This window comes from Pseudochaenichthys georgianus, chromosome 3, assembly GCF_902827115.2.
Source record: "Pseudochaenichthys georgianus chromosome 3, fPseGeo1.2, whole genome shotgun sequence".
In the NCBI taxonomy this organism is placed as follows: domain Eukaryota; kingdom Metazoa; phylum Chordata; class Actinopteri; order Perciformes; family Channichthyidae; genus Pseudochaenichthys; species Pseudochaenichthys georgianus.
In genome coordinates this window covers 42,905,900-42,921,095 of record NC_047505.1, presented here as the reverse complement: position 1 = coordinate 42,921,095, position 15,196 = coordinate 42,905,900, and the positions used below count along the sequence as shown (strand labels likewise).

The 15,196-nt window shown below is 40.5% G+C and overlaps 1 protein-coding gene across 2 annotated transcripts in view; it reads left to right on the top strand.

Annotated features, from left to right (window-relative positions):
- The window catches only part of esrrga (estrogen-related receptor gamma a), a 72,978-nt gene extending 59,821 nt beyond the window's left edge, over nucleotides 1–13,157 (top strand). For both annotated transcript variants that reach the window (XM_034075863.2, XM_034075855.2), the window contains exons 7-9: nucleotides 2,855–2,961; nucleotides 3,055–3,217; nucleotides 7,781–13,157. In XM_034075863.2, the coding sequence (XP_033931754.1) occupies nucleotides 2,855–2,961; nucleotides 3,055–3,217; nucleotides 7,781–8,025 (515 nt within the window). In that variant the 3' untranslated portion in view covers nucleotides 8,026–13,157. The remainder of the gene's footprint in view (nucleotides 1–2,854; nucleotides 2,962–3,054; nucleotides 3,218–7,780) is intronic.
- The last annotated feature ends 2,039 nt before the right edge of the window (nucleotides 13,158–15,196 follow it).

Sequence of the window (15,196 nt, the reverse complement as noted above, 5' to 3'; positions counted from 1 at the left end):
TTTGTCCTGAAGCTGGCCGCCTATTAATCAGACAGATAAGAGGCATTGGATGGCTGAACAGCGCAGACAGGCTGGTGGGAAGGGGAGGGGCTCGGGAAGGCACACACAAACACACACAGAAATACACACATGCAGAAACTCATAGAAGCTTATGTATGGCAACTTACGTAAACACAAGTTATCCAAATATGCTGATGGAACAACCAGACAGCACACGGTACAACATTTCTATATAATAATATTATTAAGTACACAATAAAAACATATACATATTCACAACACTCAAAGTGCTTTCACACAACACAATCCTTTACACACACACACAAACCACATCCTGATAAAAATCGTTGACGTACTTCAATAAGAAAAGACGCACTTTCAGCTCAATACATTAATCACAGGGGTTTTAATTATTGGTGTTTCCTTTGTGCACATATGTGTGCATGTGTAATTAGGGAGAAGTTTGTTGATCTATAAATATTATGCAGACCATATAATCAACGTACAGCTGGACATCCAAGCCTGTTTTGGAAGATATTTACAGTTTGTGTTACCTTGTGTGTATTTGCTCATTTGTGTGTGTGTGTGTGTGTGTGTGTGTGTGTGTGTGTGTGTGTGTGTGTGTGTGTGTGTGTGTGTGTGTGTGTGTGTGTGTGTGTGTGTGTGTGTGTGTGTGTGTGTGTGTGTGTGTGTGTGTGTGTGTGTGTGTGTGTGTGTGTGTGTGTGTGTGTGTGTGTGTGTGTGTGTGTGTGTGTGTGTGTGTGTGTGTGTGTGTGTGTGTGTGCACTTTTTGAGCCATGTGTGCTCCACTGGATCAAATTCCACCAGAGGGATGTGCTGGCATTGATTGAACCCTGCGTGCTGTTCCAAATACCAGAGTGCTGAAATCACACACACACACACACACACACACACACACACACACACTCTCTCTCTCTCTCACACACACAACATGTAAAAAAACACCCAACCAGTGACATCGTTTAATGATATTAACCCCTCACTTGTGTCTTCTTCTCTTCACTTGACCCCAGGGTTTAAACAGATTCAATAAGTGTGTGTGTTAATTTTAGACGTGCCCACGCTTATTCCCCCTGCCCTGAATGAGTGGTGAAGTCCTGAGGACCCCCTAAAGACATCTGCCTCTGTGAATGAGATGTGTGTGTACGTGTGGGTGTGTGCATGAAGACCCCCTTAAGAAATTCACCTCTAATCCCTTCTGATGATTTCATTAAGTAGAAGACGACACTGCCAGTTGGCAACAGCACTGCTCCCTTCACTGAGCTGTGTGTGTGTGTGTGTGTGTGTGTGTGTGTGTGTGTGTGTGTGTGTGTGTGGTGTGTGTGTGTGTGTGTGTGTGTGTGTGTGTGTGTGTGCATATTTGTGTGTGTGTGTGTGTGTGTGTGTGTGTGTGTGTGTGTGTGTGTGTGTGTGTGTGTGTGTGTGTGTGTGTGTGTGTGTGTGTGTGTGTGTGTGTGTGTGTGTGTGTGTGTGTGTGTGTGTGTGTGTGTGTGTGTGTGTGTGTGTGTGTGTGTGTGCCTGTTTGTGGGTGTGTGTGTGTGTGTGTGCGTGTGATGGAGATTTTAACAGTTGCAGATAGAATGAATTACAGCACATTACACACAACAATAGCCTGCAACCTGGACATAATGAGACGCCTGCCATTACCCATCAACACACTGTGAGATAAGAACCCCTAATGCACATGCACTCACTCACACACACACACACACACACACACACACACACACACACACACACACACACACACACACACACACACACACACACACACACACACACACACACACACACACACCTACCATCTCAAGAGGAGGCACATGGCAGCAGATGTTGTTGAAGAAATATCTTCCTTCTCATCTGCCTGCTTCTCCTGGCAGGATGCTCCTCCCTGACACACACCAAACACACACACATAAACACACACACACTGGAGGGCTGCAGTGAGGTCTGACAGGTGTGCTCACATGGGCCACTGTCTTTGCCTTTCCTATGAAGGCTTGCAAACACACAAAAACGCAATGTAGGCAGACAGCAGGTGTGAATGGACAGGTGTGTGAGGAGAGGACAGCTGTGAGGAAAGGTGTGAGTGGGCAGGTGTTCCATTAAAGAGATAGACAGACAGAAAGACAAAGGAAGACAGAGAGGGGGAGACAACCAGCGAGCGGCTGGTGCACTTAAACAAGAATGTAATATAAATATTTTAAATGAGGAAGTTAAAATAAATCAAACAAAATGATAGTAAAAGTACAGTACAGAAAGTGAAATGCAGACAAGCACAACATGTGGAACAGAGAGAAGAAGGTGAAGCCAGAATCAGACACACAGATGGTCAGTCGCAGATAGACACTGACAGATAAAAAAGTCATGGATTGCGATTTGGAGAGACAGACAGAGAAAGACGTAAGCAAATAGAAAGACATGGATTGACACCGGAGAAAGCAGGACTTTTGAGGCCATAGCGGCAATTAGTGTGTGTGTTTGAGTGGTGCAGCAGCGATGGCCAGCATTGATCCATGGAGGCTGTGTCAGGGGGAGATAAGGCCTGCCTCTCCCCAGAGAACAGCCCTGGGCACAGGAGAGAGAGGAGGATGATGAGGAAGAGGAGGAGGAGGAGAACTCTGGTCATCCGGAATGGATGGAGGGTGGGCAGGGAGGAAAGGGAGAGGAGCTGATCTTGACCCTCTTGATAGCTTTAAAACAAGCTTCACCCTCTTTTAGTTTGACTGTTATCAACAAGTAAAACAAAACATTCCTTAACTCTTAGATTTCTGTTTTGGAGCAAACCATTTTAACATCTCTTGCTTTTCTTCTGCTTCTGAATTGTCCTCAGGTTTCTCCACACTGTCTTTGGCAGACCAGATGAGTCTACTGCAGAGTGCATGGATGGAGATCTTGATCCTTCGTGTTGTGTACCGCTCACTTTCCTTTGAAGACAAGGTGAGCATCTTTGACTTTAGTTTGCTCCTAGCTCTAGAGAAATACATACAAATGCTTAGACATGTTTGATACAATCCCTCTGCCTCTCTTTAGTTGGTGTATGCTGAGGACTACATCATGGATGAGGACCAGTCGAAGCTAGCTGGACTTCTGGACCTGAACAATGCCATCCTTCAGCTGGTCAAGAAATACAAGACTATGAAGCTCGAGAAGGAGGAATTTGTCGCTCTGAAGGCCATCGCTTTGGCTAACTCAGGTTAGAAATTCTTCACTTTTATTTCTGTCTGTGTGTTTGAGTCAGCAAGCACGCGACTGGTGGAGGAAGAGTTAATCCTTGGTGTCTCCTGTCCCTCGGGACTCATTTAAACTGAACCATCAAAGAACTGATTTCAATGCTCAGCATCCAAACACACTCACACACACACACACACACACACACACACACACACACACAAACACACAACTGCGACACATCACCATTACTTTCACTCACAGAGACACTTCTTCTTCTTTTCTTTTACTGCAGCTGTCAAATGTCCAACTTTAACTGTTAAACCCACACACATTAGTCTCTTCATACACTTAAAAGTCTCTCGTTCTTATTTTAAAAAGGTACCCAAAGGTACAAATACACACACGTCTTCAACCAGAAGCCCACCTCCCACCCCCAAACAAAGTGGTGATCCCTTTTTACAATTAGCATAGTCGTCTCTTCAGATGCCTGTTAAATAAGCTAAAATCATTAGAACCCAAAGTCTGTCGATAAAGCCCCCTCTCTGATGTGTCCAGCTGCATCGACAGCTGAATGACACACGCGCACACACACACACACACACACACACACACACACACACACACACACACACTCTCACACACACACGCCTTCTTCCTCCCATGACTTGTCTTTTGAACTTTGTCTTGGAAGCCGGCCAGCTCTTCAGTACTCTTTAATTACAAGGGGGGAGCTGTCAATACAATGTGTTTAAATGGGAGAATGCAATGCGAGAGCTTTGAATAGGACGGGAGGGGCCTTTTGTTCTGATCCTGCCACCAACATCAACACAGATACATGCGGCAGAGAAACACATTTGAAAAGCTTTTTCTCAAATATGCCAATTTCATCTCTCTGACTCATGCATAAACACATATTCAAACATAAAACATTAGTGCGTACTTAAATGTGAGCCACTGAACAACGATTTCCCACACGCATAGAGCACATACTGTCATGCACATGCAGAAGATATTGACATGTTGTTTTCCTGTGGGCTATGTGACAATCAATCTCTTGGCTCTGCCTATTTGTGTGTGTGTGTGTGTGAGCATGTGTGTTTGTGTGTGTATCGGTCTATGAAATGTGAGAATTCTGGCTGGTTCTGCCAGCTAGACACAGTGTTGATGGTTATGAATATTCTGGTCCGTAACAACAGCACTTAGGAATTGCTTATTTTGTCTGATTGACATCAAAAACTGAGGAAATGTAGTTTCCCAAAGATATACAATTTATAAAAACACCAAATCATGTTTCACAAGCTGAAATCGGAGAATATTTTCCTGTTAATTGTTAAAATGATTACCAAATGCATTAATGTAGAGACAATAATCGCTAAATCAACTGATGGTGTTGGCTCTTGAATCCAGGTCTGCTGTCAAGTTCAAGGCAGCTGAAGAGCTGGAAAGATAGACCACTAATTGAGTAAATATCAAATAGAGTATATATTTTCTATTCTGTAGACGGAAACATTGCATGCTGTTAAAAGCTCAAATCCTTTGCCTTGCAATTAAAAAAAGATCTAGATCATTCCAGGGAGGATTTATCTATCAAAATAATGAAGTCACTATGGAGAAAACTCACATTTGAACTAGTCGTTCCTTTAACTGAAGGCATGGAAACAGCTGACGCCCAAATAAGAACGTTGCTTCATTGCCGAGACTCTCTAACTGCTCTTCAAGACAACAGAATGCTAGCATTAGCATTTTGAAGGGCACTGACACTAATTAATTCACAGGATGCTAATCATCTGCATTAATGAAGCCAAGCCTTAAGAAATGTTAGCAAACGTGCCCCACATGTAAAGACAGCTAAACTAGCCATGGGAAACAAGAGGCACGTGTGTGTGTGTGTCTTTGTGTGTTGTGTGTGTCTGTGCATTCATTTACGTATGTGTGTGTGTGTGTGTGTGTGTGTGTGTGTGTGTGTGTGTGTGTGTGTGTGTGTGTGTGTGTGGTGTGTGTGTGTGTGTGTGTGTGTGTGTGTGTGTGTGTGTGTGTGTGTGTGTGTGTGTGTGTGTGTGTGTGTCTGTGCATTCATTTACGTGTGTGTGTGTGTGTGTGTGTGTGTGTGTGTGTGTGTGTGTGTGTGTGTGTGTGTGTGTGTGTGTGTGTGTGTGTGTGTGTGTGTGTGTGTAGTGTGTGTGTGTGTGTGTGTGTGTGTGTTGTGTGTGTGTGTGTGCATTGTGTGTGTGTGCATTGTGTGTGCGTGCATTGTGCGTGCGTGCATTGTGTGTTCTGTGTTAACATGTGTGTTTTAACAGCCTTATGTGCTCGTGCTCATTAACGTCTGCTGTTTTACTTGTGAGTGCACTGCGGGTCAGAGCACAGGCAGCAGCCATGTCTACCAGCTTAAATACTTAGCACACAGCATTAATCAAAAACAATGTGAAACTCATTAAACTTCATTTAAACTTACTGCTATTATAGGCTGTAATTCAGGTAACCACTTATTCAAATCCAGATTCATAAGAAAGAAGATTGTTTTAATTGAGATAAACAGTAATACTTTTAATTGGTACATTAGGCACTTTATCATGGATTGTTTCACTTTGCGTAATGTACTTTTATATAATATATGTATATAAATATTTCTTTAATAAAAGCAAATGTATAAGGAATGGCTAAATATAGAGCCTGCAGATGTTCACATACGAATATATTAACGAAAAGTGAAAAGGACAAAAAAGAGATCTTAAAAACTCTGGTTTTTCGATTATATGTGTTTAATCAACGGAAATAACAACCATCCTTATTAACCTTAATACATATATTTTCCCTATTGCTTTCTATTATATGAAAAAAAGGAGCACTCACTATTTAAACTGGGGAAAAAGTAAAACATCAGAGAACAGATAGAAGCTGAGTTTTCTATTGATCCCTAAAGAATCCAACACAGTGACTGGTCTGGTCCTGCATACTGATACATGCATTACGCTCTATAGATCCAACACTTGTGTTTGTGCACGTGTAAGTGTGCATTTCTTTGTGTGTGTTCACACATTTTATGTTGAATTTATTTGATCTGAACAAAACCATTTTTAGGTTTATGTTTGATATTATGCATGTTTTCATAGATTCTTTGCCTTGTTTTTTAATGTGTAGGTGTGTGTCAATCCAGCTCACATGCATAGCGTGCGCTGGGAGAAGCACCATAGCATTGTTTTAAGGTGTCTTCATGCACTCATCGGTCTCACCCTCTCTGCAGATCTGGTTTGTGTGTGTAAGTGTGTGTGTTGGGGCGTGGCGGCCTATCAATAGTTTCCTTGTGATTATTATTTAACATGCATGTAGTCATTGATCGGAGACATTGATCGGAGGTTGGGAGCTAAAGGCCAACTCACATTAAGACTTTGCCTCCCTAAGGGGCAATATGGAGCATTATTATTGAGGGACATTCTCAGCCTTTACTGCCACATGTGCTGAGACGCACCTTACGTGCCAGCTCAAAGAGAGATTACAGATGTGTGCAGACAAATGCTTATGCACACGCACACACACACACACACACACACACACACACACACACACACACACACACACACACACACAGACAGACTCTCTGTTAGTGTGTCTCTCCATCATTCCACAAGTCTATCTCTTTCTTCTCCGCCCACTCGTCTCTTTGAGTGTCCATTCATCACACCCACAAATCCACACTTTAAAGACAGAGAAAGAAGCAGTGACTGATTTTAAAGCCCTGTTTCTGGCTTTAGTTTTTACTATAAACTGTAAAGTGTAATGACATTTTGAACTAAAGAGTGTTTAGTTTAAGGTACTACATTCATCATTATACTTTTAGAGACTTATTTTGTCTGCAGAACTAGATACTGATGGTCTATATTCGATTGCAATTGAAGTGTTTTGCACTTTTTTATACATACAAATGTCACAGTTTAGTACGCCTTAAACAATATCCAGCAATGAGCATGTGGCATTGAGCCTGTTTGGGTATTGGATTGGATCTTGAGCCCCCCTTTCTAGCACTGAGCTTTCTGCACTGCAAACAAGCCTGCATTTATTGCTGGAGAATTCAAAACATAAGCATTCAAAGCATAAGCAGGGCGGTGGTGGCGAAGTCCATAGGGACTTTGCTTGGCAACTGGAAGGTCACCAGTTCAAGTCCCGGAAAGACCAAGTGCTACCGAGGTGTCCCTGAGCAAGTCACCGTTCCCTACACTGCTCCCCGGGCGCCGTACATAATGGCAGCCCACTGCTCCTAACACTAGGATGGGTCAAATGCAGAGAAACCTTTTCGCTACATAGTACCTGTACTACGTAATGACAATAAGTTGACCCTAATCTAATCTTAAAAAAAAAAGAAATTCTGTCAGCCAAAGAGTTCACTGCACGCTGGGAGGGCTGAGGCTTATATTAAATACATTTTCAAATGTTTTCATGGTCTAATAATAAATACATCCAACCACAACCTACTTTTTCCCTTTTTTTGATTTAGCAAAACATCTGTGGGATATAAAACATGCCTTATCAAAGATATTTGTGTCCACTTTAAATGTGTAATGGCGTATTCGTCTTCCTTTCCCTCCAGACTCCATGCACATCGAAGACGTGGACGCAGTGCAGAAGCTCCAGGATGTGCTCCATGAGGCCCTGCAGGACTACGAGGCCGCCCAGCACCAGGAGGACCCCCGCCGGGCGGGCAAGCTGCTCATGACCCTCCCCCTGCTCCGCCAGACCTCCACCAAGGCCGTGCAACACTTCTACAGCATCAAGCAGGATGGCAAAGTCCCAATGCACAAACTGTTCCTGGAGCTGCTGGAAGCCAAGGTCTGAGGATGGAAGGACAGCCAGTCTGAATCTCACTCTGAATGACCTCTTGCTCTTTAACACACACACACACACACTCTAACACACACGCACCCAGACACAAAAATATGTCCCTTAAGTTTGTCTGCTGACACGTCCCCATATGAAGAAACGAGTAAACGAAACCTCTCACCTGAACCCCTGAACCTCCACGGTCTTTGACGAAGGGCGCTCACTTGACCTTTTTGTTTTGGGGAAGATGCTGACGGACTGACTTGACCCCCATATGACGAAGGAAAGAAGATATTTCCTTTTAAAACTCTTATCAATCACTCGACAGTTAACACAGTGAACATTGAAGAGAGCAAAACTGATGCATTAAATAACAATTAAGATGTTATTAAAGACGAACGCTTGAATGAGGACACATTTAAAAAGAAACTGAAAACTCTTTCAGTTCTGAGAGACTCTAAGACTGCACTCGTGTCTCCTTTCCCTCCCTATTTCCCCCAACAGAGTTTTTTTAAGTGTTCAAGAAGAAAAAGAGGAGAAAAAAAGAACACTGAGTATTAATGACATTTGTTGTAAAAAGTACTTGTACAATGAAATGTGGATGGATGGACAGAAAGAAAAGAAGAGGAGATTTGTCCTGCCAAAGAATGGAGCTCACCCATTCAGAGGATGCCAGCAAACTTTGTCACAACTCAAAACTGTTTCTGGTTAAACTACCGGTTGCTTCTGTTGCCGCTGGTTTTCAGTTTCGCCATTCAAATGTTTCTGGTTGTCATGAAAACCAGCAGAGCCAGGGCCAGGATTAGAAACCACTGCTGTCAACACTCTGGTTCTCCCTAAATTCAGATCCTGGCTTCCCAGGTCTCCCCAACTTTACTTTTATTAGGATCCCGGCCTCCAAAACCTGTCAATATAACCATACAGATAGTGTTTGCACACTTGACAGGCTGAACATGTTTCCAAATATTGAAACCACCTGAGTTTATAATTCAAAAATATTAACAAAATAAGACTTGATCTATACTGTCAAAAACGGATTCCTGCTTGTCCAACTTGTAGGCCCGTCTACATTCTCTGTGTATTCGGTCAGACCCTCCTCTTGTGCTCTGATGTCTTTGTGAAAGCTTTCAGCGCTCAATGGTTCCGGTTTGTAGCTCTCCACACAAGTCAGTAGAGATTTGAGTCTGTCATCGTGCCATTAAGATTAGTCCAGTCCGTGCTCATTACCCAAACTCCAAAAACCTCTAAGTGTCACTGCAGAACTTCCCTCTCGCTCCGCTGCATTCACAACCTCCAGCTCTCCTCCTGCGTCAGCAGATATTTCTGTCATTCATTCGGAGATTGCAGGGGCGCTTCAGTCACTCAACACAATACAAACCAGAAGGAAAGGTGTGCTGACAAAACTGACGACTGAAGAACAACTATTGTTGCTTTCAAACTCTTATTTATTTTCTTTATTTCTATCTTGAAAATAATCTTAGCGATGAAACCAGTACTAGGGTTGTAAATAATTGTCATCCTGTATATGACATATAACACGGCTTTGTTTTTGTTATTAATATTGTCTTCTTAAAACTGAATCAATCAATATGTCTTTCCTTTTTTCTATCAGCTTGACCACTTTCAGCAATTATCATATATATATATATAAATATAACAAGTAATAATGTATTAACAAATCAGCGTTTATCTTAGAAAACTCTGAGCAATAGTGGTTTTTAAAGGAGGGGTTTGTGCATATGGACTAAGTCTGCAATATTAACATAATGTGCCAGTCTTAAACTCGGGAAAGAGAGAGGATGGGGGTCAGAGGGGAGTTTGTAGCTTCTCATTCTCTCTGTGTCACTTGCCATACGCTATTAGATAACAGTCAATATTTTATTTGTAAGAGGAAGCTAGACAGGAATAAATATGGACCAGAAGTGTGAGGATGAGATGCTAACGCTGCCGTCACCGAAAACCCATGTGAACAACGCATGTTTGGCTGAAGAACTAACACAAGCCGCTAAAGACTAACATAACCCCAAGTTGCACCTTTGTTGTGACCATGCTCTGTCACTTTAAATCTAATTAAACTAGACGGTTATTTATTTGAAATCAGCTGTTCAGTCAAACATAGTTTTTGTCCTCAATGCGTATGTTTATTTAGCCACGTGGCCGAGTGTGGGGACCTTCAGAATAACCTGAATCTGTGCTGAGGGAAACAGTGCTTCAAACAAAAGATCGCTATTGCACTTGTTGTTGTTTATGAGCATCTATGACAACATCTTAAAACCAATGATCCTACCAAATACAGTAGAAATTGATGGAATTAATTATAGGTAATCTTTAGAGTAAATTATACAAGGGAATTACAAAGATATGACTGATACTCATACATTTTATTTTAAGCTTGTCTACTTGTACTAGTGATGTACTAAACATGTACAACACTATATGTATTTCAAGTCTCATCAAATATAATTTTTAGGGAAATTGATTCAATTAAATAATTGAACTTTTAAATTGTCATTTTTTAAAGAGATTTTCCAGGCATTTTTAAAGTAAAAAATGGCCGGTTAAATATAAGTGCAGGGTTTATTGGCAAGAGATGGAAAGCTGAGCTTACAGGAATCTGTGTGACATTTTACAGTCAAGTGAAGAATCATTGATTTCATCGTTAAAGCAAGATTGTATGGCTGACTGATCACACCTTAAACAGGTGAAGACAGTCCAAGGATTTTTTTAAATGTCATTTTTAAAGCCGAATAAGAATGCCAAAATGTGTAATGTAGACGACAGTGTAATCTAATATAAAATGGCGACTTGTCACAGCTGAGGAGTGCTGCAGTTTAGGTGTAGTTGATCTCTAACGTCACACGCTCTGTATCAAACATCAGTATTATTAGTAAGGGGTATTTTCTCAGCCTTCTTAAACATTGTATATTGTAAATTATACAGATTATAATTCTAACATAAGACATTTTATTGGAAACAAAATCGAGAAAAAAGAAAAAAATGTAGTTCAGCCTCGATGTGTGTTCCATGTTGGTTGTTTTTTCTATCAAGAAAAAAACCTGTTTCTTTAGTTCTATCCGTTTTTTAGTTTTAAATTCTTTCTGTTCAATCTTTTCCTCCTTTGACGAGTCTTCTAAGGCGTTGCTGTGTACTTTGTCTTGTGCTGATTCCCGTTCGTGTGCCGTGTTCTTCTTCTTCTTCTTCAGACTACACGGGGTAGAGCAGAGGCCATGTTGTCTGTCGGACACTGGGTTCTCTCTCATTGAACCGGATATAAGGCTCTTCTTCATTTAACTAGACCACCCAGATCAAATTACAGTATTCATCTTTACCAAACTATACATAATTCAATATTTAGTATCTAAATGAAGAAACACCATACAAGTATTTAAAGAGGGATCATTTGTGTAACTTTCCTGTAGAATAAACAGTATACTGTATATCTTTAGGTTTAAATAACGACGAAGTGAAAAGGACATTTGAGTAATTTCAGATATGTAGGTGACTCTTTTTTTATAAACTCGCTGTACATACCTGCCTTCCATACAGCTCGTCATCTTTACAGTTTCAGCAGTCAAAAAGAGATAATATGAAGACGAAAAACGTCTCCTCCCCCATTGTTGTGTCCGGTGTTCGCTCATTTAGTGGAAAATATCTCGTTTGACAACAGAGAGTAACAGACATGTCAACAATAAGACTTTCACTACTTTGTGTGTTGACTAGTCACTCGTTACATTTTGCTTTAGCCCAGGACTCACAAAGTCAAGATCTAAACTCAAGTCTCCTTTAATGAACATGTTGATATTCTCATTGTACCTCTTTATACACATTTATCAATTATGCGCTACAAATGGCATTTATTCAAAGACTCTAGGACCCGTCACAATTCTTAAACATTAACATATAATGTTTTTAGGGAAGAAATATGCATTGAAATAATTTCACAGGTTATTTAAATACATTTTCCTGTTTTCATTGTAACTTAAAACACCATGTCATTGTCAGAAAGATGGGGTTTCTTATTATCATCCACTACATGAACCTACACACAACTTACTTTTCTTACTATTGTTTCTCCTCTGTTACTGTTCTTAATGATTTGTCAGTTGTCAAACCTGTGTACTTCTGAACAATGTAATGCGATGAAAGATGTCACACACCTCTCCTTATTTATGCTGAGTTAGAATTGGTTATAATCCATGTTTTCAAAGGAATCAAGTGCAAATATGGATATGTATATATGTGTTCGTTTTAATTAACTTAAAAATCGAATTATCCTTGTCAATTAAGTAATTCATTGAAAATGACTTTGTTTTGCTGGATAAAAAAGAATAAATCTAGCAGCTAAAATCAGGAGGGAGATTGTGTGATTATTTCCAAGGGTTTGCTAGAACTTGCTGCTCATAGCCAATATATTATTTAGATATACAAGACGCAAGTGTTTTCATACGACACTTTTTTTCTAGTTTAAAAGCAATATTTTGATAACTGTGCAATGACGAGACATGATTGCACTTTTTGTGTTTTGTGTTATACATCTAAATGCTGTTTGCTATTAAATTATTCAGCGGTTAAGGTTTCAAACATATAAATGACAACAAACCAAACTGGTTTTCTATGAAGAGCGTTGGAAGAAGGACTGTGTGGGTTTTTGCAGAGCCATCGATAGAAAGAGTTTGACCTGGTTGCACTTTGGGCGCCATCTTATCGCCCGCATCTGGAACTTAGATCCATTAGCTGCAAATACTCAATGTAACAATAGTTTAACTGGAACAGAGGGAGTTTTTTAGGCATAGGGACAAAGCAGGATTGTCCATCTACCATGGCTGCCCCTGAAATCTGCTAAGGCCAAACTGTGTCTACAGCTACAGCTCTACAGTGTTTAGTCATTTAGTTGTATTTAATCCCCAGATGTAACTGCCACTTTGTGCTGCAGATACCCCTGCAGTCTGAATTTGCAAATGTGAAGAAAGTATTAAAGGGAAAGAGAACAATGACACATTTGGATTCAAAGGATATTTAAAAAAGACCGGCTTTGTGGAGAAGAGTTGTGTACGAGAGACGACCCTGTAGTGTTATTAAAAAAATGTCTGTAGATTTTAGATGTGCTTCACATCAGTAAATGAAAAAAAGAAGAAAAAAAAAAGAAACAATAACCTGTATATTTTTGTGACGTGTATCATACAAGTGTGCTCCAACAATAATGTCCATTTGTGTAAATGTATTTATTTCACATTGTATATATTGTTCAATGCAAAAAGAGAGACCTATGATTCTGTAACTTATACTACTATGGGTTGAAACATTACATGTGTTACTCCAGACTATGCCTTTCAGGATTATTACAGTAGAGCAATATCAATTAAAACCAGGCTTCCAGTTTTGACACCTGTCTTTTGTCTTTGATTTATGCACACATTACTCTTACAGTGGTACCAGTGAGCATTTAATTTATGGTGATAGTTCACAGAGCATGCATGTTCTCTCAGTGCTTTACTTCGCAAGATTATGTTTACGCCGCCTCCAGACGGACAACAGTCCTGAAAAACACCGCCCAATTTATTTGAATGAGGCCAGGTCGGGGATGACGCAAAGGCGAATCCAGTTTGTCCCACAAGAAAGGTGAAGCTCTACTTTTGCATCATCCAGCAAAGTTTTGCCTTGGCCAATCAATACATGCACGCATATATTACTCTGTAACTCTTATGATATATTTCTACTCATTACCTGATGATTGACATAAGAAAGACACAACTATTGCCACAATGACGACATGATGATGTGTTGTCTCACCAGTGTAATTGGAGTCTTGCAAAGTCATAGATCTATTTTTTCAAACTGGGCTTACTGTACGGATCGTTAGCTGAAGCAACCCACATAAAGGCACCCTTTGTTTTTGTTTGAATAAAGCTCCACCTTATAGTGTGCAAACGGTGCAAACCCACTAAATGCCATGTGTTTGGTTCAGGAAATGAACCATACACAACTAGTCACTTTTTTAACATCTTTTGAACTTGCTTCGTATGAAATTTTTTAAAGTGTACTAGTGCTCGGTAGGGGAGCATGTTTTTTATTTATTTGCTAAATTCTAATTTGACAATCAGTCTAGAGCATTCAAATGTAAACGTAAAAGTGAATCACAATATGTTTGTTCTTTTAAATGTAGATGGTTTAGTAAAATGTAAGAGCACAGTGAAAAATAAATGGAAAGAGGAAGGGAGAGAAGGGGAGGATGGGAGGAGGGGGAAAGGAAATGTTAACAGCTTGCTCCGGTGGGTGGCTAACTACTGTCCATTCTGAATGGCCAGATCTCCTGCTCTTGCCAAGGGCACTAAACAGACACACACACACACACACACACACACACACACACACACACACACACACACACACACACACACACACACACACACAGTAAGACATACTGTGTACAACATACAAAAGAAGGTTTACAAAAACATAAGCCAACATGACCATAAAACAGAGGCTTTGTTTTTTTACTTTATTGTTTCTTGCTCTGTCAACCTCAAATATATACCTATTTCTCTCTCACACTCCCCCAATGGCCAGCAGCAGTACATGGGATGCAGAGGCCAGATATGTAATGTAGCAGAGACCCGTGAAGAAGCCTTTTTCTAACAGAGGGAGCCCTGACCCGCAGGCAAATATTTTTCAACCAAATGACATAAGAAGATATTAGCAGAGAGAGCAAGATTTTTTATTCCTTTTTTTCTTTTCCACTTCTACAACGTCTCTCTTTCTTTCTATTTGGGATGTGCCTGGTCACCCGGCTCTGCACATACGTTTTATTTTACTTGCTCTCCTTTTGGAGTTCATTTATTTTATTTTATCTTTGATTCATTATTATGATACGATAAAAGCTACTTGAGCATTTCAGCTGCTGAGGGGCTCTTATCGTTAACCTTGTGGAACGCATGTAAGAGTGGGCTCCACACGCCGCACCGCTAATGGCCAACTTAACTCCTCTCTTCTCCTCCTCCACCTTCTGGCTTCATCTACATCTCTCTTTCTATCTCTGTCTCCCTTTGAGCATCTTCCCTTTATCTTGCTCTTCTCCATTTTTTTATTATACTGTACCCTCCTACCATATTTGTCTTTTTACTCATTTTTTTCCTTTTTTATTTTGCATACAAGAAAATAAAACCTAGCAAGGGTTTACTCATTACTC